Source organism: Populus nigra, chromosome 15, assembly GCF_951802175.1.
Source record: "Populus nigra chromosome 15, ddPopNigr1.1, whole genome shotgun sequence".
In the NCBI taxonomy this organism is placed as follows: Eukaryota; Viridiplantae; Streptophyta; class Magnoliopsida; order Malpighiales; family Salicaceae; genus Populus; species Populus nigra.
Genome location: NC_084866.1, coordinates 4,187,891 through 4,212,052, shown reverse-complemented (window position 1 = coordinate 4,212,052; position 24,162 = coordinate 4,187,891). Strand labels below are relative to the sequence as shown.

The 24,162-nt window shown below is 32.4% G+C and overlaps 2 protein-coding genes across 4 annotated transcripts; both read left to right on the top strand.

The window, feature by feature from the left end:
* Window positions 1-340: 340 nt before the first annotated feature.
* Window positions 341-6,246, top strand: LOC133673918 (guanine nucleotide-binding protein alpha-1 subunit). 2 transcript variants are annotated; one of them, XM_062094851.1, is made up of 14 exons: window positions 341-870; window positions 1,550-1,725; window positions 1,884-1,956; window positions 2,502-2,539; window positions 2,630-2,719; window positions 2,865-2,942; window positions 3,144-3,251; window positions 3,408-3,509; window positions 4,008-4,063; window positions 4,282-4,416; window positions 4,897-4,990; window positions 5,096-5,155; window positions 5,239-5,318; window positions 5,646-6,246. In XM_062094851.1, the coding sequence occupies exons 2-14, from the start codon at window positions 1,639-1,641 to the stop codon at window positions 5,821-5,823; spliced, it is 1,179 nt and encodes a 392-aa protein (XP_061950835.1). In that variant the 5' UTR covers window positions 341-870; window positions 1,550-1,638; the 3' UTR covers window positions 5,824-6,246. The 2 variants fall into 2 exon arrangements, with proteins under 2 accessions (XP_061950835.1, XP_061950834.1); XM_062094850.1 differs by having other exon boundaries at window positions 1,531-1,725.
* Window positions 6,247-11,193: 4,947 nt separating this feature from the next.
* LOC133674142 (fatty-acid-binding protein 2-like) lies at window positions 11,194-16,208 on the top strand. 2 transcript variants are annotated; one of them, XM_062095141.1, is made up of 11 exons: window positions 11,194-11,470; window positions 12,152-12,739; window positions 12,864-13,086; window positions 13,462-13,537; window positions 13,635-13,737; window positions 14,293-14,361; window positions 14,826-14,862; window positions 14,972-15,046; window positions 15,134-15,185; window positions 15,562-15,606; window positions 15,772-16,208. In XM_062095141.1, the coding sequence occupies exons 2-11, from the start codon at window positions 12,222-12,224 to the stop codon at window positions 15,867-15,869; spliced, it is 1,296 nt and encodes a 431-aa protein (XP_061951125.1). In that variant the 5' UTR covers window positions 11,194-11,470; window positions 12,152-12,221; the 3' UTR covers window positions 15,870-16,208. The 2 variants fall into 2 exon arrangements, with proteins under 2 accessions (XP_061951125.1, XP_061951126.1); XM_062095142.1 differs by lacking the exon at window positions 11,194-11,470 and adding an exon at window positions 11,501-11,656.
* Window positions 16,209-24,162: the final 7,954 nt, after the last annotated feature.

Below are 24,162 nucleotides of genomic sequence, written 5' to 3'. Positions count from 1 at the left end.
AAAAAAATAAAAAATATTACCATTTTAAAAATAATCGCTAATATATTACCAAATACCGTGCAAATGTGGTCATGGCCAGCATTATAAAAATAGACATAGTAATTTTGGGGAGTAGCTCAACTGGTCAGGTCTTGGATTTGTTCTCCAATAATCATGAGTTCGAGTATTTTTAAAGCTATTGGAGGTTTATATGATTATTAACTTCAGGACTCATTAGATTAATCAAAATACACACAAACTACTTCGAATATTCATATTAATAATAATAAAAAGTAATGAGCGAACGTGTCCCATTAGGCATTAACAAGCGTGACAAGATACCCCCAAAACTTTCACATTGCCACACTCACACGGACACAACACGGAAACAGAGAAACCAGAGGAGCAAAGGGATAACCAGTAGAGCATAGTACAGTCCAGCCCACTTCATTGCCTTGTAATAATTAGTTCCATATTTCTGTTTATGAATTTGAGTAAGGGATATTAGAAGCTGTTCATTAATTTTAGAATTTATGATATTAATTAAGATACACGGAAACAAAATCTATAATAATAATAAAAATAATTACATTTTTTTTTAATCTTTCCCATACAAAAGACACCCCCGATGTTCATCTATATATCCCTCTCCCGAAGATCCATGTTATTAAATTTATTTTTTAAAAAACTAAAGTAAACGTGGCTGTAAAGATACTCATCTCAGTGCTAGTTGAACATTTTATTTCTGACTTTGACTGTAATGAGAGCAAGCGAAAGTGTAGGAGGAGAAGAACAGCAGACAAAGCAAAGAGGGTGGCTGCGAGAACCAAGCCAATCAACCAATTCTATATCTACCAACTTTGACCCTGTTTCTTCTTTGCATTTGCTAAAGTATGTCTTTCTAGATCTTTGCTTTCTTGGGTTCCATTTATGTTGTGGGATCTTCGTATTCTATTCTATTCTATTGCTCTAACAGTTGCAGATGAACAATTGTTTTCTTTTAAAAAAAATCCTTTGTTTTTTTCATTTTTGGGTTTGATTTAGAAAATTCTTGGGTTTTTTGTTTTCATTATCTTTATCCGTGGATGTATAATTCTCATTTTGTTCCTTTTTCGTTCTCATAAAAATGATAATAATAATTCCTGTTGGATGCAATTAAATATAATTATTTTGGAAGTTGTTTTATGATAATGAAAAATTTCATAATTAAAACATTGATTGTTATTATGCAATGGGAGGTAGGAGATAAGTTGGCTGAAGGGGGTGTTGATGCTATGTACTGCCGTGAAGTGGTAAATGCCAAGACCTTGTAAACTTATACTGGGAATATTAATTGTACATATACATGGCTGATAAGTTCTTGTCATTAATGTACGTGTGTCTCTGATGGTGTTTTCTAGTTTTTTGTTTTTTGAACTTGGAGTCACGAGAAATGACATGTAATTTTGGGTACTGGTTATGTTGTACAACTCATTTATGTGAGTTGGACTGGTGATTGAACTTAAGTATTTTTACAAGGAAGATGAATCTAATCTTTAATGGCCCCTGCAGGTTTCTTCACTCTGATCAGGTCAAATTGACCACATTATGAGTGACCTCTACAAAAGGGCATCGACCAACTGTTTGAACCCCTGGTGAAGCCTGATCACTGCACGTTCTATGCTGTCTATCACAACACAAAATATGGGCTTACTCTGCAGTAAACGGCATCGATACAATGAGGCAGATACTGAAGAGAATGCACAGGTGAGTTACAATTGATAAAATGCATGATTTATATTCTTCTACGAGTATGATACTGGTGATTCGGTTTAATATTGTCTATGATGATACTTATGCCTCTTATATGCCCCTTGTTCTTTGTGTGATCTTTAAGTTTGCAAATTTAATTTTGGCTTTTCCAGGCTGCAGAAATTGAAAGGCGAATTGAACAAGAAACCAAAGTTGAACAGCATATTCAAAAACTTTTGCTTCTTGGTAAATGCAATTCAACCTTGTTTCCCATCGAACCGATCATTTGGCTTTCAAAATTGTTTTGTATTATGTTAATTGTTCGGCATCTAAAACTGTATCCTTAGTAATTGAGGTTTATCATAGTTATGGACTTGTATTTGAGGTCCAGATAGCACAGGCACCATAGGTGCCAGGAGTGGCTTCCCTGGAGAAGAACTTTCTCTCTTTTAGCATAAGAGCAATTATGAACAATTTGTTTTCCTTGTTTAAAGCTTATGATATTAACCAAGGACTGAAATACTGAGTTCTTAATTGTGTCGGGGGGGACATTGTTCGCTGTTTGCTTTACCATATTCTTTGACAAGAAGTAGAGATAATAAAAGTTGGCTGCTTAATGCATGACTATTGTCTAAATGTAATTGCCCTCCATCTTGTTGCACATTTCTTTCTCCCCCCCCCCCCCCCCAATGGAAAGACTCTTAAAGACATGGCTATTTCAACTTTGGTGGCCAATATATTTTCTCTTCTCTCTTTTTTTTTAATGATGTGATCAATCTTTCGTGATCAAGGTGCTGGAGACTCTGGGAAGTCAACGATTTTCAAGCAGGTAGGACGGAACTCTTTGTTGTTCAAGTATGAACTTGTATTTGCCAGCATTGCTGTTTTTTATCCTTACTTGTGTATGTTCTGGATGCAGATAAAACTTTTGTTTCAAAGTGGTTTTGACGAGGCAGAGCTCAACAGCTATATCTCGGTCATCCATGCGAACGTCTATCAGACAATAAAAGTATGCAAAACTTGAAAGGGTGTGTTGGTTATTTTCCCTTTTTGCATAATTTAGAAAATACGAAGTGCCTGGCTTTTGTGGTGAAACTTCTGGATTCATAAATGGTAAATTTTATTCTGAAAGTTCAATCTATGGGTTTCTACAGGTATTGCACGATGGATCAAAAGAATTGGCTCAAAATGAAACAGATTCCTTGAAGTATGTTATATCCAATGAAAATAAGGTTTGAATTTGTCATTTCAATGTCTTTTACTTTGCTTTAAGTAAGGTTATCATTTTGAAAAAACAAATTCTAGGAATCTAGCAATGACTTACTATCTAACATGTATAGGTTAATTTGATGTATTCTTTTTCCTAGAAATTTTGCTTAATTCTTTGCTAAAGTGGTTTGATTTTACAATCCATTCATTTCATCATGCATCAGGATATTGGACAGAAATTGTCGGAAATTGGAGGCAGGTTGGATCATCCAAGTCTTACCAAAGAACTTGCCCAGGAGATTGAAACTCTATGGAGAGATGCTGCAATTCAGGTAGCCAGTTCATCAAAGATACATATACAACTTCCCTGGAATCTGTATTATTGCTACAAAGTTTGTCTGTTTTCCTATTATATCATTGAGACTATGGTTTTCATTCATGGTTTCTGAATGAAGCATTTCAGTTATTAATTTCAATGGATACTGTAGGAAACATATGCCCGTGGCAATGAGCTCCAAGTTCCAGATTGTACCCCTTATTTCATGGAGAATTTGCAAAGATTGTCTGATGCAAATTATATTCCTACTAAGGTATCTATAATTTATCTTGTTTCCTTATTGTTTCCATGTTACATGAATGTTATGTACATTCTGTTTGCATAATTAGGATATCAGAGCAAGGTTTAAATTCTTCAACATCTACAAAATGCATATACAAAATATTTATTCCTTAGGATTAGACCCAATCGCACTGCATTTCTTTGTTCTACTTCGAAACCTTTTATATTAGAACTTCAGTGAGCTTCACTTCTGTGTGTGGCATGCATCCAGTTTAAATTTTTAATATGCTCAGTTTTGCATGTCGCAGTGCGATGGTTTTCTTGGGGAAATTATGGTGCACTTGTTGGAATGATGCTTTTATGTTACTAAGACATTTTGCATAAAAAATTGTTTGCTTAGTCTTTGGATTTTTGGCATTACTTTAGCTTCTGTAGATTATTAACTTACTTTATGCATGCACCCACATAACACTTTTTAAATGATATTTAAGCTCTTTCCCACAGCTTCTCAGTGTTTATTGTATTTCAGGAAGATGTTCTTTATGCAAGAGTTCGTACAACAGGTGTTGTAGAGATCCAATTCAGGTGAACATACTAATTCACTGGTACCTGGCTTTTGCATTGCTTTCAATATGTGTTTTGCCCTATGGTGTTTTGACATGGGTTTACAAGGTGCAATTTTCTTGACTTGAATCAATTTCAATTAAAGGTCAATTGCACCTGATTGCAAAATATGTTTTCCAGTGCCTCCAAAATTATTAGTTCTGGTACTCAGCAGCTCATGTTGGCTATGATTTTGTCAGCCCTGTTGGTGAGAACAAGAAAAGTGGGGAGGTATATAGACTTTTTGATGTCGGTGGGCAGAGAAATGAGAGGCGGAAATGGATTCATCTATTTGAAGGTGTTACAGCTGTAATTTTTTGTGCTGCAATTAGCGAGTAAGATGACCTATTTTCTTTAAACTGTTATAATGTCACAAAATTGTTGAGTTTGGGGTGTTGAACATTAAATATTTGAAGTTTTTGTTTTAGTTGGATATCCTTGGCCATCTCTGGATCATGGTTATTTGATATACTGATATTCATGACAGTAGCCACTGCAGTATCCATTGCATGCCACATTTCCAAAAGCAAACAAACTTTGCTGGGATTATCTGGCCTATATCTTCCACAAGGACCTCTCAGAATGGCTTCAGTTTGTTATTTGAATATGGGCTGTAACTGTCAAATATGTGTCTGTACATGCTGTTCCATTCCCATGATTCATTACTTTGGGTCCGCAACACTTGGTCAGGGCAGTATTGAGTTGGAGTGAGCTCATCTCAACCATTGCTATCTGTTAGCATGTGAAGTGACATTTCTAACACAAGAACATATTGTAAAGTGAAAAGGGTGTAATTTGACTGTTTATGTTTTCAGGTATGATCAAACACTATTTGAGGATGAAAACAAGAATCGAATGATTGGGACAAAGGAGCTTTTTGAGTGGGTCCTGAAGCAACCATGCTTTGAGGTTTTCTTTTATGCTACTCTAACCTGTCCCTATGATCTGTTATTTTAAGCTCCGAATATAGACAGCTGGGACTCTTTACATTTTCACTTGGCTTTTTGCGTGCAGAAGACATCCTTCATGCTGTTTCTAAACAAGTTTGATATATTTGAAAAGAAAGTTCTGAAAGTAAGAGCTGCAGAACTGTGCGTTTTTATTGAGTATAGAAAAAATAGCATCAGTTTTGGCCTTTGATGTTGTGCAATTTACAGGTACCATTGAATGTATGCGAGTGGTTCAAGGACTACCAGCCAGTTTTGACAGGAAAACTAGAGATTGAGCATGCATACGAGTAAGCATTTATCTTGCTGCTTCATTTCCTATATATGAATGAGTGAAAAATATTAGTGCACTGAATAGGCTAAAAGTGTTGAAGTTTTGTGCTTTGCTGAAAGCTTGATTTGGAAGTCCATTTCCTTATGGTCTTGATGAATTAATGCAAGCCAACACTTGTATATTTGTCAAATACACGTGTGCATTTTGCAAAATGTTTGTTCACAGTGTCTAGAACCAGCTAACCTCTGACCTTCCTTTTTTTATGCTATTGAGGTTTTGATGATTTTTTTTTTAGCGGTTCCAAAGATTTGATGGTCGTCATTAATGATATAGTATTCATCAGGTTTGTAAAGAAGAAGTTTGAGGAGTTGTATTTCCAAAGCACAACCCCTGATCGCGTGGACCGGGTATTTAAAATATATAGAACCACCGCACTTGATCAGAAGCTTGTGAAAAAAACTTTCAAGCTTGTAGATGAGACTTTAAGACGCAGAAATCTCTTCGAAGCTGGTTTATTGTGAATAGAAGCATTTGCTTTAAAAAGAATGTTCATAGTTTGAAGAACTTGATCAGGTTTTGAATATTAGAGTTGGCAGAAACACCTCTCATCTGTTGACTGCTGGAATCAGTCTCACAGGATAAAAGTTTTGTCACCATTTGTTTTTTTCTCAGCATGGTCGAAGAAAGATGATTTCCCCCATGATTTTAATGTCTGCATAATTTTCTGTAGAAAAACCTATCCAGAGGATCTGTTCTCTTGCATGAACTGTTTTGTTTCAGAGTGGGGACTGGGGACTAAATTGAACATATGAAAGTAACCTTGTATTCTTTCTATCCCAACACAAGCCATTGCATATTTAGTCTTGCCCAAATCTTTGGAACAATGGTCTCATTGTTTAGAAATTGCTAATCTGTGTGATCAATGCTATGAGTTTGTTTCTCTACTTGAGTTTTGTTTGTTTGAGTGGACTAGTCATCCTTGGTCTAATTAAAAATTGAATCAAGGATTTTTTCTAGGTAGCCTAAATGAGTTTTTGCAGTTGAACTCAACTTTTAAATTGCTTCTCAAAATAATATTTTTTTAGATGAATAATTAAAAAAAAATATTTTGATATATTTTTAATTAAAAAAACAGCTTTTACAAATCAACATCTGCTGTAGTTATTAATAATATAATAATTATTATATTATTAAATTAAATTGGCAGGCAACTACGAGAAAGCTGACATAAAAAGAAAATGAATAAATTTGCGATGAACCTGATTTAAGATTCCCAAATGTATGAAGCATCATCTCAATTTGAAACAAAAACATATTAAACTACTTCACTGCTAAGATATATCCCAAAAGAAAAAAAAAAAATTAGTTACACAAAACAAGAAGGCAAAGATTGAAGATGCTGAGGTGAGTCCATCCTCCTTGAGAAAGTGTGTGTGTTTGGAAACATGGTATAAATTATATTTTTTTAAAATTTAATTTTTTTTAATTTTTTTAATAAAAAAACACTTTAAACTATCATTACCATTTCTATTTTAAACACACCCCTAAATTGTGTTTGCGTGTTATGGACGGTGATGGGCTTCGCAATATATCCAAGCAATTATTATGGCCAACGCTTCCAATAATATTAGGGAGGGGGGTGGTATTGCCTTTGGCTATGGCTTTGGAGACCACACCAAATAAGCAATTAATCCTACCATCAATGGTAGTTTGTCGGTGCGCACAAGCACACATAATTAGTTGTTTCTCATCAATATCATATCAAAGCTTGCATCATGGTATTGTATTTGGATGTTATGGTCTCCAAAAATAATAAATTTAAATTTTTTTAGAATCTCAATAATCTTATTAGATAAATCTAGAGTTTTTTAGAGTTTATACAAAAATTACTTGAAAATTATATGTTCTTTTCAAATTTGAATAATTACTTCAAAGTTAAGTTGTCGCAGATTACAATTGTCTAGAGATGAAGTGGAAAGGATAAAAAAATCTTGTTTTTTATTAGTAAAAAAAAAAAATCGCCACCTAGTATTTTGGTCACTAGAAACTCTAGCTAGTCTTAGAGTCTGTATAAGGAGACTAGTTGAATAAGGAAGATATATCACCTCTAATACATTTTACCTAAGGTAAACTTTATTTTTTGCTTGTCTGATATAAATTAAGATATTGTTGCATTTTCTAACTGTTGGTCTGTTGAAGGCTTAAGAAAACTTTTTCTTAGTAAAAAGATCTTTATCTTATCAAGTTTAAACCTAACTATTCTAGAGTCAAAACATATTTTTTGTATTTTTTTTTTCTTTTAATATCGTGAGTACGTTTTATGTATAAGTTCATAATCCTTAATATTGAAAAAAACAAAATTAATTTTTTGGTATTTTTAAAATATATGTCAAGTTCTCATAGATTTCATAAATGAGTTATTAAATCCGAAAATACATGCAAAGATATTAACAAAACTATTTTCTTGAATTTTTATATTTAAAGAAGCTACATCATGCCTTGTATTTGTTTTTTAGTATTTATGATTTTATTTTTTTTAGAAACTTGGTCCATATGCAATTTAAAACAAAATTGTATTTTTGAAAGAAAGTTTTTTTTTGTTGTTTTTGTAGAGGGAAAACAATTTGTTTAATACTAAAAAAGCATCTCGCGTGTAGGTCACGATTCCAAATATTAAATACATTAGAGTAAAAAAAATATAAAAAATTCAAAATTAATTGCAAAATGATCTTTCAAAAATTAAAAGATGAAGACCGTGTTTGGTAAGATGCAAATAAAGTATTTTTATCAAGGCTATTTTAATTACGATATCAATTCAAAAAAAGTTATCGTTTATCAACTCAAAACCGAACAAAACCAAACATCCATGTAAATCTTATTAATTTCATGCACTTATATTCAAATTTCAAGCTAATTCAAATAAATTAGTATTGATCCAAGCACAACCCATGAATCAAGACTTAATGTTCAAATCAACATAAACTCAACCCTAAACATAAAATCGCAATTCAACGCAAATTATCAAACCAAAAATACAAATGAATTCTTATCAAATAATGTGTCCAAACAATCTAAAATTATACACAACAATGAGATTTTACCGTAAAACTCAAATTTTTAGTCAATTTATCCAAAAATTAATTTGAGGTTATGGATCGACCTTCCAAGGTGTTTGATATGTCTAGTATACTAAAATCAAGGCTGGAAGCGTAGGAACAGTGATGACACGTGGTCTCCATGCGCCATCGCAACTGTTGGTGTGTGGATCCACGCATCACCGCGGGTGAAACCAAGAAACAGGTGGATCTATATTTAATTTTGAGAGAGATTATTCTGATTCATCAATATTTCTTTTTTATATTTTGTATAATTGAACTTTATTTTTTAAAATAATTTTTTTATTTTTAGATAATATTTCTAATATGTGCATCATTGCATAATATTTTTTTCATTTTATTTTATTCAATCAATTTAATGTGTGTATCTATTTTTATTATTGTTTGATTGAATAAAAAATTAATTGAGGTAACACAACCAGGTAAATGCTCCATCTTGTAAAATTAAATATCTTGATCTATATCTATTATTCTTTCTAGTTTTATTTTTTTTTATCGTTAATAACTTTTTTACCATTTATAGGTTTCAATTTATTTGATTAAATGCATATACAAACTTTTCAATTTACACATGAAATTTTTTTATGTACAAAAAAACACTGGGAAAGCCTGCATATATAATTTTTTTATAGGAGGAAAAAATATATGGCCCATGAAGGATCACAGGTCAAATAGCTAGTTCATATGAAACCACAACATACTTAGGATTCTCACATGATATACAAACTTTTGATATCTTAAAAATTGTGAACTTTACCAATTCAATTTTTTTTTGACCCAAGCAGGTTGAATATATTGGGTTTAGCTAAATTTTTTATAAATATTACAAATATCCACGGATTGAACTTACATTGCAAATTTTTATATATTCTCAAAGATACAACTTTTCTTTATTATGTTAAAAAAAATCTAATAAGAAGTACACCAATAAAAACTTTTGAACTAAAATATTTCTAAATAAAATAAAAATAAATGTTTAATCCATAAACTATTAATTATAAAGATAAAAAAAGAGTAACATATTTGTAATATTACATTATTCAATTTTCACGGTTTTCGTCACTTCATGTAATGTTAAAATTACAAATTACTTTATAAACTAAAACATGGGTAAATACTATGCAGTCGACAATGTTCAACCTTTCACAAAACACTATAGATGACAACTTAAATTTTGTACATAAGTTCATTTTTGTTATATTTCAGTCCTTGGTTAGAAAGAGAAGAGAGGTGGAGTTGCCAGATTCCAGCAAGGAGAGAAATTTATCGTTAACTCCATTTCCAGCCATCAAAATAGGTTTTCTTGGTGTCCACGAGTTTTATGAGATGAGAGGGACTTCATGATGGTTATTTAGAGTCTAGATGTTGCATGAAAAATCAAATCTTAGCCGAGAAAAACCAAAATTAAACCGGTTTGATTTTGAGTTTTTGGACCATTTTTTTTTGTATTTGGAGTTGATGTAATGGTTTGTGGGTGTTAAAGAGGTGTTTTTGAGTTGAAATAGCTTGAAAATTGGGTTTTTAATCTTTTCGTATACAAGAACTTTATTTTTAAAAATAAAAATATTTATTTTCATATAATATTTATGATATGTGCAGCCTTGCATAATATTTCTTTTTCACTTTTATTTTATTTAATCAATTTAATATGTGTCTATTTTTAATATCATTTGATTGAATAAAATATTAATTTTGATAAATAAATTCAGTAAACACAACCAGGTAAATGTTCTGTTTATTAACATATTCGATTTTTCCATTTTATTTTTAGTTATCTTTAGCACTTTTTTCCCTGTTTATTACCACACATAATTCTTAATTTATTTGATTACATATATATACAAACTTTTCAATTTATACTTAATTTTTCTTATGTAAAAAAATGCATTGAAAAAGCCTGCATGTATAAATTTTTTATAACAGGAAACAATATCTGGCCCGCGAGTGACGCATCATCTGATCTTTTTAAAAACATTAGAACGGATGACATAATGCAACAAAAATTAAGGGCTCAATCAGGCAAGCCTACCAGGGGCATAGACCCTAACAATATGGGCCAGGTTGGATGACCTGACTTGCTAGTCTCAACAACACTTGATTTTTTTTATAAATTAATGCTTATTTTTATATGTTGTTTTAAAATATTTTTTTATTTATATTTAGATTAATATTTATTCTCTCTTTTATTTTGATTAAAAAACCTATTTGAAATAATGATTATTTTTCAGTTATGCATTTAATTTTTGAAGAGATTTTTCTGATTTTGCTATGATTCTTTTAATCTTTTGTATAGATGAATTTTATTTTTGAAAATAAAAAAAATATTTCTAATATGTGCAGCCTTGCATCATATTTTTTTCCTTTTTTATTCAATCAATTTAATGTGTGCGTTTATTTTTATTATCGTTTGATTGAATAAAAAATATTTTAATAAATAAATTTAGCTAATACAACTGAGTAAATGTCCCGTTTAGCGAGATTAAATATCTTAATATATACCTATTTCTTGATTTTTCTAATTTTATTTTTTAGTTATTATTTTTTTATTTATTAACACATATAATTTTTAATTTATTTAATTTTATGCACACATACTTTTTAAATTTTTTAAAAAAATTTTTAAATTAAAAAAAATAAATAAAAAAACCCATGAAAAAAATGTTTTATTAAAAAAAAATTCAAACCCCGAGAAGACACGGGTGTAAGTATCTAGTGACTACCGTGGCCCTTCTATTTATTTCCTTGCCACCAAAACAAATTTAGCATAAATTATTTACCTCAAAACTCACAAAAGAAAAAAGAAAAGTTTCTTTCAATAATAAGAAGAGTCCTGTTTTCTTTTGATCTGCCGTGAGTCTGTGAATGGTTCCCCCCCTCTGGAACCAAAGAATATTCTCTTCCCGCTCCCTCTCTTCATAATAATAACTGAAAAATCTAAGAAATTCAAAAAGGAAACCCTAATTTGAATTTAGCTGACCTCTTTTAACATCATCAACATTTTTTCTCTTTCCTACCTCTCCTTTCTAAAACCTTTTCTTCATCCAATAGTAAGGTATGCTTTTCATTCATCTCTGATTACTTGCCCTTTATCTTTGACACAAAGAGGGAAATAAAACGGCTAACTTTTGCATTCTGTAATAAAGACCCTTGATTTTTCTGCTTCTTTGAGATGTTGGGGTTCATCAAAATTTGAATGTTAATGTCCATGAAGCGAATATGTATTTTTCGTTGTTTGTAGGTGTGGTTTGCTTTTTTCTTGGTGAAATTAACTAGTAAAGGGCTGAGCTTTTGTTTCTTTGTTTGTATTATCTTAGTTTAATCTATATTTTTTTATTTTTTTTTTATCTCTTGAATTCTTAAATATGTTGATTGAGTCCTTCCTATGGTGAAAATGTGTTCTAAACCTTGCTTGTTCTTACAAATTGATGGATTCTGTTAAAGATATTTAGAGCTTTTTTTTTAAAAAATAATAATAAAATTGTGACACCAATTTAACAATAAACCATGGTTTTTATGTGTAATTATTTGACATTTATTTTGTTGAATTTGTGGATATTTTCAATAATGTTGATACAAGATGTTTTCTAAACTAATCCCCCAAGGATGAGAATCGGCAATGTAGCATTTTCTTTTAGAATTCAAGTATTGCATGTCCTAAGTTACGTGCTCTTTTTATGTTTTTGAACTACTTGCAAGTATGAGCTTCTCACACTCACTATTTATTTCCATGCAGGTGTTTTTGCATCTGTTGGACCTAGGTTCGTCTGGTATAAAAGTTTGAGACTCCTGAATCGGAAGCAATAATGAGGAACAATTGGTTCTTTTTCATGGATTTAGATGGAGAATCTCAATACATGTTTCCCTTAGAGCCCCTATTATCACAAGGCTTTGGGGCTAATCTATTTTCTCAGCTTAGTTCATTTGTTGATAATCCTTTGCACCAATCGAGATTCCTACATGTCCCTGGAACCATGGCTTTTCAAGAAGCTTTGAACGGCATGTCGAAGCTTGCTGGTGGTTTGATTTTTTGGTTCACTAGTGCATCTAGTTCAAATTTGAGTCGCCAAATATCAGGCAAACAGATTTCTCCCACACCAGGAAGCTGTAGATCTTCAGCACAAGTTAAGAACTCTACTTCTACTAGATGTGATCTTGCTGGTTTAGGCGTAGGTTCTGTATCAAAAGTAGAGTCTTCACCTCCTGTTGTTTTTAGTACGATCTCAAGTTTTGTGATGAGGCTCCTACTCGGGGAAGCTGAAAGACTTCAGCCATTCCCTGTCCTCTCATTAGCTGCTTCTCTGGTACCACCATTTGACAACTTGTGAGTCATTTGATATATAATAAAATAAGTTTTTCTGTGCACTTTCTGTTCTTTAGCTCTACTTCTCGCACTATATGCTGTTCTTTTACTATCTAAATGTTGCTTTCTGCTTTTTGGTCGTAAGAGCTTCAAAGGTACTAGCTATCCCTTTGGAGAATGGTGATGTACAAGTGCATGCATCCATAGATCAAAGGCCTTGTGAAGTTGAGCATTGTGGATGTCCAGGCCTCTCATTTTCTGATTTAAACTGGACAAGACATGCCGTTGAGCCCAGAACTGGCATTGAGTTCCCAATGTTTTTGGACAACATCGTAGCTGGACAGGAAAGATCTAGATTAACTTCAGAGGTAGATGTTTCTAAATTTCATGTTATTGCACTAAACTTCATGCGCGCGCATTATGTGTTGACATAGCTGAATACAAGGGACCTGTTTTGTGCTAAAAATAACTTGCTGTGTGCATGTGCGCGCGCGTGTGTAAAAGCTGTTTACGTTCTAGTCTGTTTTACATTAGGGTTTTGAAACATCAATAGAAATTAGATGCTTCAAATTCAAACATCTTGTTACTATTTGAATTTTATTCCCTATCTGATTGTTAAGCTTGAAATATTATCAGAAAATTAGTACCTACATTAACTTTGAGGGTTGCTGTCTTCCTGTTTGAGATCACTCCTGTCATCCCTTTTTTCAATCACTGTGAACAATTTCAATGTGCTTTACCAGGTTCTTGTTGGTACTGGATCCAGAACTATGAAAATAATCAGAATAAAGTCTCTGAAGATTTATGCTTTTGGTTTCTGTAAGTGCTTTTACATTTCAATTGAGGATTGTTTTTTGTTTGATTGTTTCTTTCATGTCTACGATATTCAATTAGTGACACTTGCTATTTCTTATAGATGTTCATCCTAATTCTGTCTGTGAAAAACTGGGCCCAAAGTATGCTTCCATTCCAATGGGTGAATTAATTAAACACCGTGACTTTTATGAGGACCTTCTCAGGTATATATGAACACTGACTTTGCTGAACACATTGTCCGTGTTTGGTTTTCTGAAGTTAAAATGTGGTTGCATCGCTATTCATCTTTTCTTTATCTTTATATGGTTTATTGTAAACTTATTTTTAAATCAAGAGAGTGAAACTTTCAGGAAAATTCTCGTTATTAACTGTTCGCTTCATTCCAAGTTTTAATCTTTAATTTTCTTAACTTTGAAGTTATTTACAAGATCTAATAAATTTTGTAGTTTAAGTATGTTCTCCTGTAGTTTTTAATAGAGCAAATGATATTTCCGTTGAAAGTTAGTTTTGTAATATAAAAAACAAAATTTTTTGTATGTTTGGAGCATTAATCAATTAACATAGGAGCTTGCAATGAAATTTCTGTCACTTGCGTGATGCTTTTAAATCATAATTATCTTCCTAGCCTTGGCCGTGAGTTGTTTGTTAACATTCATGTACTTGGACCTTTTCATTTTCATTCCTCTGCAACTCGATTAATTCACTTTGATGAATTCTCAGATACTGTTCTTATTCGAGTTTTTATAATGATACTGCAGGGAAGACATCTCCATGACTGTTCGGCTTGTGATTAACTGCAATGGGATAAAAATCAATACTGTTAGGGAGTAAGTCAAACTTTGTTTGCTATTGTACTTGAAATTTGGTGGTGGGCCTCTGATTTCTGCAAGACCTTGGTATAAGCTGGACATTCTCAGCATACTGTTTGTAGACCTATAAAAAAAACTGGGATATTTTTAGCGTGGGAGGATATAAACATCATATCATCTATTAGTGTCTCAATTAAAATTTTAGGATCTTCTGGGCCATGGGGGATTGTGTGTGAAACAGGGTGTGTTAATAGTGTTCTTAAGTTCAATCACGCAACCTGCTAGATCTTTTTTTTAAAAAAAATAGAATATAGATTATTTACATTGTTTAACAAGGCTGAGCTTCACCTGGAATAGTTTTGCCCCTGCTTGTTGGAGACTCATTAACCTTTTATTCCCTGAAGTCATGGGGGAAATTGTAAGACTGATGATGAAAATAAGCACCAACACCTAGTTACATGCTTTATGTTATGTGCTTGCAGTGCTTTTGAGAAATCACTTCGAAACCGTTTATTGAAGGTAATTTATTCTACTTGCAATCATTTCTTTTCCTATCAGTTCTGTAATAGAAGGAAAATGTCCAGTCAGGATTCTGATTCTCTAAAATACTTTTCTTGACTTCTCTCAGACAAACCCAGACACTGATTACCATTGCCTGACTACATTTGGTTCATTCTTCACAAAAGATATTCCACTACCCGCGGTAATTTTTTTCTGGTTTATGCATATCTTTGCTTTGCCTCTACACATTCTTATTGGATTGCATCAACTTTGAATTGAATTTGTGCAGGGAACAACAGTTGATTTTCAACGGACAGCTGATGGGCAACTAATAACTGAAAGTACGTCATTATTGGTTGGAAATCTTACACTCTATATGCACTGCTGTTGGAGTTATTTAGCAGCATCTCCTTACATTTGCCAAAAGTGATTGGAAAGCATTGCAATACTAGTTTATGGTTCTCTGTTTTCTCAGAAGGGCATCTCATTCACCCTTTTATCATTTTCATTAATGAATTTATTCCTGTCAATAATAATAAAAAAGAACAGAAATTGTTGGAGTTAGAGGACCTGCTCATTTTGTCATCTGTACAAGGGCTTTCCATTTTAGCAAAGCAAGAAGGCCCTCCCTATAAAGGCGCATGAATGATCCAACAATATCTTTTCATTTGTATATTGCCGCATTTTATAGGCAACTGACAGATTCTTTTCTTGCAGTTGGAGGTAACCAAATTGGAGTGGTTTGTAGCAAGGATTTATGTAGTGAGTGAATTATCCTTCTCCTTGTCTCCAAATCATTAGTTGATTAATTTGTGTGCCAACATTTTCTAGAGATATTGAGAGGCAGTTCATGATTAAAGAGAGGCTGGGATGGAGGATAGTTTATGTTTTAGAGTTAAGATTCTAACTTTCAGTTTTACTTTACAGGAGCCTTCTTTGACATGTACATAGGTGATATTCCTGTCTCAGAGCAAACAAAGGAAGAGATTGGCAAGAATGTTGCCAGCATTATCCGGAAGTGCTAAGTTGATCCAATAAAGCTTCCATTGTTCAATTTTTTTTTATGAACAATTGGCTGCTGATTTATGGGTCGCATATTTCTTGACTATAACGATGTACTGCCTTTCAATACACTGGAGTGTGCAGTTAGGAAGTGTATGGGTGGCAGGTCATGCATGTTATACAATAAATAGATCTAGGTCAAACCAATTTGAGATTAAAAGGGGGGCTACCAGAACTTGTACAAAATCGATTCTTTGTAGCTTTCTTCCTGTGGGGGTTTGCTGCATCTGAATTGCTGCCCCCAGCTAGATCCAAGTTATTAGAATTATCTTTCAGGATACGAAGAGAATAGTTTTGTTTTACTGCAGTGTTGATATACAGACCAGAGTTCCTTTAACATAGAGGCAAATACTATCGCTTGCAGGCAGTAGCTTCACTTGGTATTGACCATGGTTCCGCCTGAACTGCCCGTATATTATTAGCCTCCCTCGGGCACAATTGTTAATATACAGACCAGAGTTTTCTTATCAGAAACTTTGTTTTTTAAGCAAAAATAAACTTATTATGATCATAGCAAAATTTTACAAATCATGAATTGATCATCTCTTTGCAGCTATATAAAACATATGACAGCAACAAATCTAAAAACAATGGATGGTGAAAACACTTAGGATCTTTTCATATAGACTTGAGATCTAAAATCAATCATCTTTTTCACTTACATAATTAGATTATGAATGTTTATATATAAAAAAATTTTAATTTAAGATTATTAAATTATTTTAAATGAAGAATGATATGGTTTGATTTTAACTACATGTTTTAATAATATTGAGTATAATATAAATTATATATTTTTTTAATTTACTTTTCTCAATAAGATGGAATCTCAAAAACATCATTGGAACTTTCATAAAAAATAACTCAATGGCATAAAAACTATTATTTTGATGGTTGAAGGGAAATCAATACTTTCTTTAAATCCTTTTTAATTTTTTTAATTTCTCTTCCCTTTTAAATCTTAGAAATTGAAACGTAAAATAAATGAAGTTCAAGAATGAAATTATTTATTTTATATTAAAAATTGAAACCCAACTGACCGATTTTAATTCTGTTTGATTTGATTTGGTTTTAGTACGGTTCAGTTATTTTATATTTAAAACCAAAAACTATATTATTTTTTGAGTTTTTTTTTGGAATTTCTAATGGGCTTGGTTTTGATATAGTTCGGTTTTTTTTCAGTTTGGTTCAGTTTGGTTTTTCGGTTTCAGGCTTATAAAACGGAAACCAAACCGAACCGAACTAAATATTTTTTAAATATTCTAATTAGTTTTTTATTTCAGGGTTAGATTTTTTTTATTTTTTTCTTAATTTAATTGATTTTTTAATATTTTTACTCAACTGTATGTATGAAAGTGAACAATTTTACTTGTCATGAACAATTAAAAAGTTAAAAAAAAGGCCTCCTTGAAGTGAACATTTTTGCCGGTACGTGCAAGTAACATATATAATATTTGTTCATGTTGTATAATAAATTATTAAGTACTCTGGAGCCCAAGTCCTCCTCTCAAAGGTGAGGATCATCTCTCCCTCTCCCTCTCCCTCTCCCTCTCTCTCTCTCTCTCAAAACGGTAACTAATTTCACTAAGATATGGATTATTAGTAATGTTCTAAATTAAGCAAATTAATTACGTTGTTTCTATGTTAAATTGCAAATTAATTACATTGCTTCTAATGATCACGAGTTTCAACCGAGTATCTATATATATAAAAAAAGAAAAAAGTACACCGTGGAAACCAAGCATTTGACTCTTCCTGCCTCACGGCATTTGCCAAGCAACAGATGGATTACTTGTTGGGGAGCAACCCTGAAAAGAGATCATATATGGTTGGGTTTGGACACAACCCACCAGTACAAGCAAGCACATCACAGAGGCGCTGCTGTTCCAGTGAAGTCCAGTAGCAAAATAGTTAGCTGTGGCGAGAGCTTTGCAAACTGGTTCCCCAAACCCTAATGAACGCACCAAACCCTAATGAACTAACTGGTGGCATTATGGGTGGACCTGATCGCTTCGACAACTTTGTTGATAAGCGTTGGGATTCATCTAAAACCGAGCCTTGCACGTACGTTAACTCTATTGTAATTGGTGTTCTGGCAAAGCTTACAACACATGGCCGTGTCCAATAAGCCAGAAATTCATTCTGTTGTTTAGTGATTGATCGACGAGCATGCAAGGTAGGTGGATATATGTTCAGTCCAGAAGACTGAATTCTATAGCATTTATTTTGAAGTTTACGTACAAAAAATCCATTCAATTATTTTAGATGCATGTACACAATACATTAATAATATAATAATTCTTTGAGTTTTAATTAGAATTATCCCTATTCTAATATAAATATATGCATTAAAAATATTATAATCTAAGTCAATATAGACCTCCTCTTGTTTGTAATATTATATAAGAATGAAATATATTTTCACCATACTTTGCTTTTCCTTTCTCATGCACCTAATTTTTTTCTTGCATAGTATCAAATCTAGCTTGATCTAATGAAGCATTTCAAGGATTAGAGCTGTGTGTAGATGGAGGAGAGAAATCTCTGGAGTAATTGAATAAAGAACATCCAAAGTAACAAATGGAGGTGAAAGCTAAAGGGAGCAAACAAGAATATTAATTGAAACCTAGCATTAAAAGAAGGATAGAAGTAGCCCATGAGAGGCAATGTTCTATCTTAACTTTTATTAAAATTTCAGCAGAATTTTTAAAGATTAGAATTTATATAGATTACAAAATAATAATTATAATCTCATAACTAAATTTTAACCCGATGCAATAAAAGATATACATTACAAAATACCCAACAACCCTGCAAAACATGATCAACCTGCAACACATAATTTTAAATAATATTTATTTAAGTATCATATAAATATATCAATTATTGCTTACAACATTTTTATAATTTCCTACTCGTCTTATTTTTCATTATCTTATGTAGAATATTTGTTCTTATTTTATTTTTCCAATAACTCATCACATCATCAATTGCCATCCATCCCTGAATCTTCATTTATTGCTCTTACAAGGATTATCATACCCATTTCCCTTAAACAATACCAATTCATTATACAATTTCCCATAAATCCATACTACTAAAATCACATGTCAATACCTGTTATAATCTTATTCAAATTAATTAACTATCACCATAAGCTTATTCAAATTTGACCATTATTGATGGCAATACCTGTTATAATCCAATTTGATCCATTTATTTTTAATTTAATTTTAAAAAGATTAAAATTTAAAAATAAAAAATCAATGATTTATTTCGAATAAAGATGTGATTTGTTAACTTATAAAAAAACTAGAAACTATAATGTGTTTATGTCATTATCTATCATAATCTTCGATTTAAGAAGATTATCAAGATAATAAAAATTATATATTTTTAAATTAAATTTTTAGTTTAATTTAAATTTTCTTAAAAAAAATTTGTTGGAGACTTGATTTCTTATATATTATAGAATTCTTGTATCATAAATACAGATCTGAGCATGCAGACAAGGGAGGAAATTACAAAGAAACTTAAAAAAGCACATTACGCGAGCCTAGAACATCATTGTACGCAGCCACCCCATCCTAAAAAAACAGAGCTTGGTGTTTCCTTCCTGTCATCGTCCTCCCACCTTCAGGATCGGTCCATACACATTTTCTTCTTTTGGTTGCCAGAAGACACCCTCATTTTCTCTTCCCTCACAGACCACGCAGCTGATAAAACTCAACTAGCAACAGCACCATCCCTGTCCCTTACAGTTGGCTCCCTATTCATGAGAGATACGACAACAAAGCTAATTCACGTTGACAGTAGCAGGACTCCATCCTCAGCCATCAACAACGTTGCCTCCAACTGAGAGCTCCATCCTCAACGTTGGTTGCAGTCAAGATTAGTAGCAGCTCATCCATCTCTATGCACTGTAAGCATGCACCAGCCATAGTAGTAGCGTCATCAACAGCTCCAGCAACCGGGAGCAAATGCAAGCCAGCAGCAGCAGCAGAGGGAACCCTTCTTTCCTTTCCTCCTTGCCTAAAGCGCAGCCACCAGCATCAGCTACACCCTTGCATTTCCAGCAGCAGCCTTCTATTCTCAGTAGTGGCAGCACGGATTTTAGTGACTTGAGCAACAGCCACCGTGAGCAACAACAGTTGTTTCTCCTCACCCACGGTTGCAGACATCCCTCCTCAACACTAGCAACACTGAAACCAGTAAAGAGAGAGAGAGAGAGAGAGAGAGAGAGAGAGAGAGAGAGAGAGAACAAAAGACCAGAGAGAAAGACGAAACAAAGAAGAAGAAGAGGAAGGATAGAGGAGGTTTGTTCAAAGGTTGTCTGGCCGCCAGCCACCAGCGCCACCAGTAGCGACGTCTTCATGCCAGGTACGCCATCTTCACCATCACCATTTTAATTACATTCTTACCGAGCACGCATACATGAATTATCACGTATGCCTATTGCATTTGCCTGCTAGGTCACTAGGTTGCGGGCTGGCTAAATCAAGCTCAGCCGGTACGGCTGTGGTAGATCCAGCCTAAAAAAACAAACACAAATTGAAAGGCTGGTTTGGGCCTTAGACCCAACCCACCCAATTGGTTTTAGACTAAGGATATGTTTAGCAAAATATACCATTATGCTCTTTCCTTTTATTTCACTCATTTTATTTTAATATCTAGCCAAACAAATCTTTTTGAATATCATAAAATTTCAAAAACAATACTTGTGGATCTTTTTGAATTTATTTGTAGATCCCTCGTATTTTTTTATTGACTTTACTGTATATTGGGTTCGTAGACTTTTGCTGTAAAATGCAAGTCGGATATGCAATACTTGTCTTCCTATTTTTTCTCTCTAAAAAAAATATAAAAATAGTTTCCTTTTCTTTTAATCCAAATTTTACAGATTTATTTACCGGCGCCAGAGTCAGGAATACTATACTTTTAGGGTTACTCAATATTTACCAACGCCGGAGTTGAAAATATTCATAGACGAATATTTACTAACATTAGAGTCAGGAATATTATAGGAAGACCTTAAGAATGGAACAAAAACAAACTCTTAGCAATTTAAGACAACCAACAATGCAGCTTGTCTCAGGTAGGACGTTTATTAGGTTATAGTATCTTTTTTTTTTCATGTAAACCAGTCTCATACCATAGAATCTCTGTTAACCAGTTAGGATTTCTAGTAACCATAATATTAGGTGTCAACTTCTTAAATTAAACATTTTTCCCTTAAAGAATAAGATATCAAATATTTATTCTTTTCGTACATTTAAATATTTTAAAGGTCGTTGTGGTGTGACAATACCTAACAACAGTGGAAACCATCCTTGACATTGCTTATCTTTCTCATAAACCCATGATAATTTCCACATTCCTCACTTTTATCCGATCATCATGTATAGACTGATAGTCATTCCATGTAATAATTCAATAAATAAATAAATAAAATACACAAGATGAATAAGGTGTTGAATACCTACCTGCACCTCCCGTTACACATTCTCCTCCAACCACCGAGGGTGTTCCTTTAGGTGCCTCTCTTAAAACCAAAGAATGTACCCATACTAATATCTCATCATTCATTCAAAATTCCAAACATCATAAAGCATAACCAATTTATTATTCTTATCTCTCTCTCTCTCTCTCTCTCTCACACACACACACACACACACACACACGAGTTTAATTGGATTTGTTATTTTGTTTTGAACTCATTATTAACATGTCTATATGCTCTAACACATTTATAACTTATTTGAAGTGTCACATTTCTGTATATCTTTAGTCTTTTATGGCCAACACCACATACACTAACCATAATACATTTTCTTTTCTTTCTCAATTTTCCATGTTTTATGTCAATCAATACTATCCTTATTTTTTTTTCTTACCTAACTCATATATTTCAACACTAAAGTCACTACTTTTAACTTTTCGTATACACCTTCCATTTCAATGTTGTTTTATTATTATTTCATCTTTATAACTATCAATATTAATACCAACACAACATTAACTCATAACTCCAATATGTACCTCTATTTACCTACATCAAGTTTCAATACTAAGTCTCATCACCCCGTATTGGGCTAGTCTACAAGGTTAATAATTACTCATTTCACTATAAGATGTTTACCTAGCTAACATTTATATCTAACTTTACCTAAAATTTTCTGGTTCACCCTAGCATTCTCTACTTGTCCAACTATTGCTGAGAAGTTTTTGGATATTAAACAAACCTCCCCAGGAGGTAATTTTAATGTGGTTGATTTCCTTTCTTTTACAATCAGTTTCTCTACAACACTTGTAACTCTAGTTAATTATCCACCCCTTTCAAATGCAATTTCTATGTTATGTATGGTCATGCCCTAGGGTATATTAGTTGAAGTAGATTCTTCTTTTTTATCAATCAAAATCTCTTCCCAAATTGTATAAGCTTCTTCCAAAGCATACAACTTTTTAGGTGTAGATGATGATATCTATATAGATAGATCTTGTATATCATATAATAAAGTCAAGTACTATATGAATGGATATATAGGAATCAAGATTTGCTGAATCATTCATGTTATGCACTTCTACATCATAAGTCTTCTCGTTCCTTCAACTGGCTTATGTTTTTCATGTAGCATTCAGACTGAATGACTTTATGAAATTACGTTGATACTTCCACATATTAAGGGTAACGTAGGAGACATCTCTATTTTTTCCTTGAGGAATCTTTAAAATTCCCACTACTTAGCTTTCAATTTACCTCTGACCATCAAATGAAATATGAATAACCCGTTCGCCTCTCTTTAAAACAAGAAGCGCTTTTGGTTCTGTCAGTGCTTGAAACAATTTTGTCTTCTCCATAGTACTATATTTCTAGAGTCAATAATTTTATATGAGGGACTACTAAACTTAATAACTTTCTACCCTTACTCTTTAGTTTTTTGTTGAGGTCTATCTTGTAGAGGTGATCAAATTGGATCAGTAATCAATTTCTAGGTTTCGTTGTAAACCTAATTGGTTACTTCTAATTATATAAATCAATAGTTTAAACCGCACTCAATGGTAGGGCATTTCTCATTTTTATAGGAACTTTTATACCCGAAATAATGGTATCTATAATTATAGCCCTTCTAGGATGTAAAATATATCTCTTCTCACCATCCCTATAGTGTACGAGACAAAAGTATGCATTTCGATTAGGGTAGTGTTCCATGGTTATGATTTTACCATATTTGTTTTTTCTATTCCATTGAAAATTGATTTTACGATATAGACATTTATGACCTCCCCCTCTATACCTTGCGGTAATGATTCCTCAAGTATTATAGCCTTTACCACAATGATGTTTGCCCATAAATCAAATTAATTTGTGTATTGAGTTTCACTTGACTGACGTCTATGGCTGCATTGCGTGTGCTCGGGGTAGAAGTTTTGTATAAATATATTGTCATGCTATTAAGTATTTTGATTCAAGTTATTTTCTTTTTAAGAGGTGAAATAAAGTAACCCAGTTGAAATGTAATGGAATAGAATCCACAATGAATCTTGTATGGCTTTTAGATTTTGACTAAATTTGTGGCCCACACTCCACTGCAAGTCTATCATATTGTTTTTTGATGTAAAGAAAAAAATCTAAGGAGAAATAACTCGAGATCCTAGTCATTGAACTAATTGGGACCTAAGCCCATCCGGAGTATAAAAAAAACAATGTTAAAAGGCGAAACTGCAAAAATAAAACCCAGTTAAACTGGGTTAACTTACAAATTTTTTAACCATATATATAAGATCAAGATAATCTTATAGAAATAAACAAAAAAAAAAGACCACTTGAAAGGAAAGGGAAAAAACTCGAAGACCAATTTTCAATACATCAAATGTTGAAAAATAAAATTGAAATAAATCAATTTTAAAAAATGACCAAAAAAAAATGTCAACTTATGTTAACCTTTGAAACTGGTGACTCTAGTCATGAAATCGAGACTAAACTCATAGAAGGTAAATCGTGAAAAATAACAAAGTAAAACTTTAAAAAATGGTAAAAACAAAACAACTTTTTTTAAAAAAATTAGCAGACTTAGGCAAACTTTTTAAATCTGGTCTAATCTCTAAATTCGTAACTCATGAAATCTTGGATCCGGGTTGAATCAAAAGGCTTAATTCTCAACTAATTTAATTTTGAATTATAAAATCATGAAAAAATATCAATTTTAAAAACTTGCAAAGCAAAAAAGATAGCATTAAAAAAGATTGGGTATCAAA

Bases quoted from the DNA above. Each gene is read 5' to 3' on its own strand.
- LOC133673918 (XM_062094851.1), top strand. From the start codon at position 1,639: ATGCTGTCTATCACAACACAAAATATGGGCTTACTCTGCAGTAAACGG. The intron at 1,726-1,883 runs GTGAGTTACAAT...TGGCTTTTCCAG, and splicing joins ATACTGAAGAGAATGCACAG to GCTGCAGAAATTGAAAGGCG. The intron at 2,943-3,143 runs GTTTGAATTTGT...ATCATGCATCAG, and splicing joins TTATATCCAATGAAAATAAG to GATATTGGACAGAAATTGTC.
- LOC133674142 (XM_062095141.1), top strand. From the start codon at position 12,222: ATGAGGAACAATTGGTTCTTTTTCATGGATTTAGATGGAGAATCTCAA. The intron at 13,538-13,634 runs GTAAGTGCTTTT...TATTTCTTATAG, and splicing joins GATTTATGCTTTTGGTTTCT to ATGTTCATCCTAATTCTGTC. The intron at 15,607-15,771 runs GTGAGTGAATTA...TTTACTTTACAG, and splicing joins TTGTAGCAAGGATTTATGTA to GAGCCTTCTTTGACATGTAC.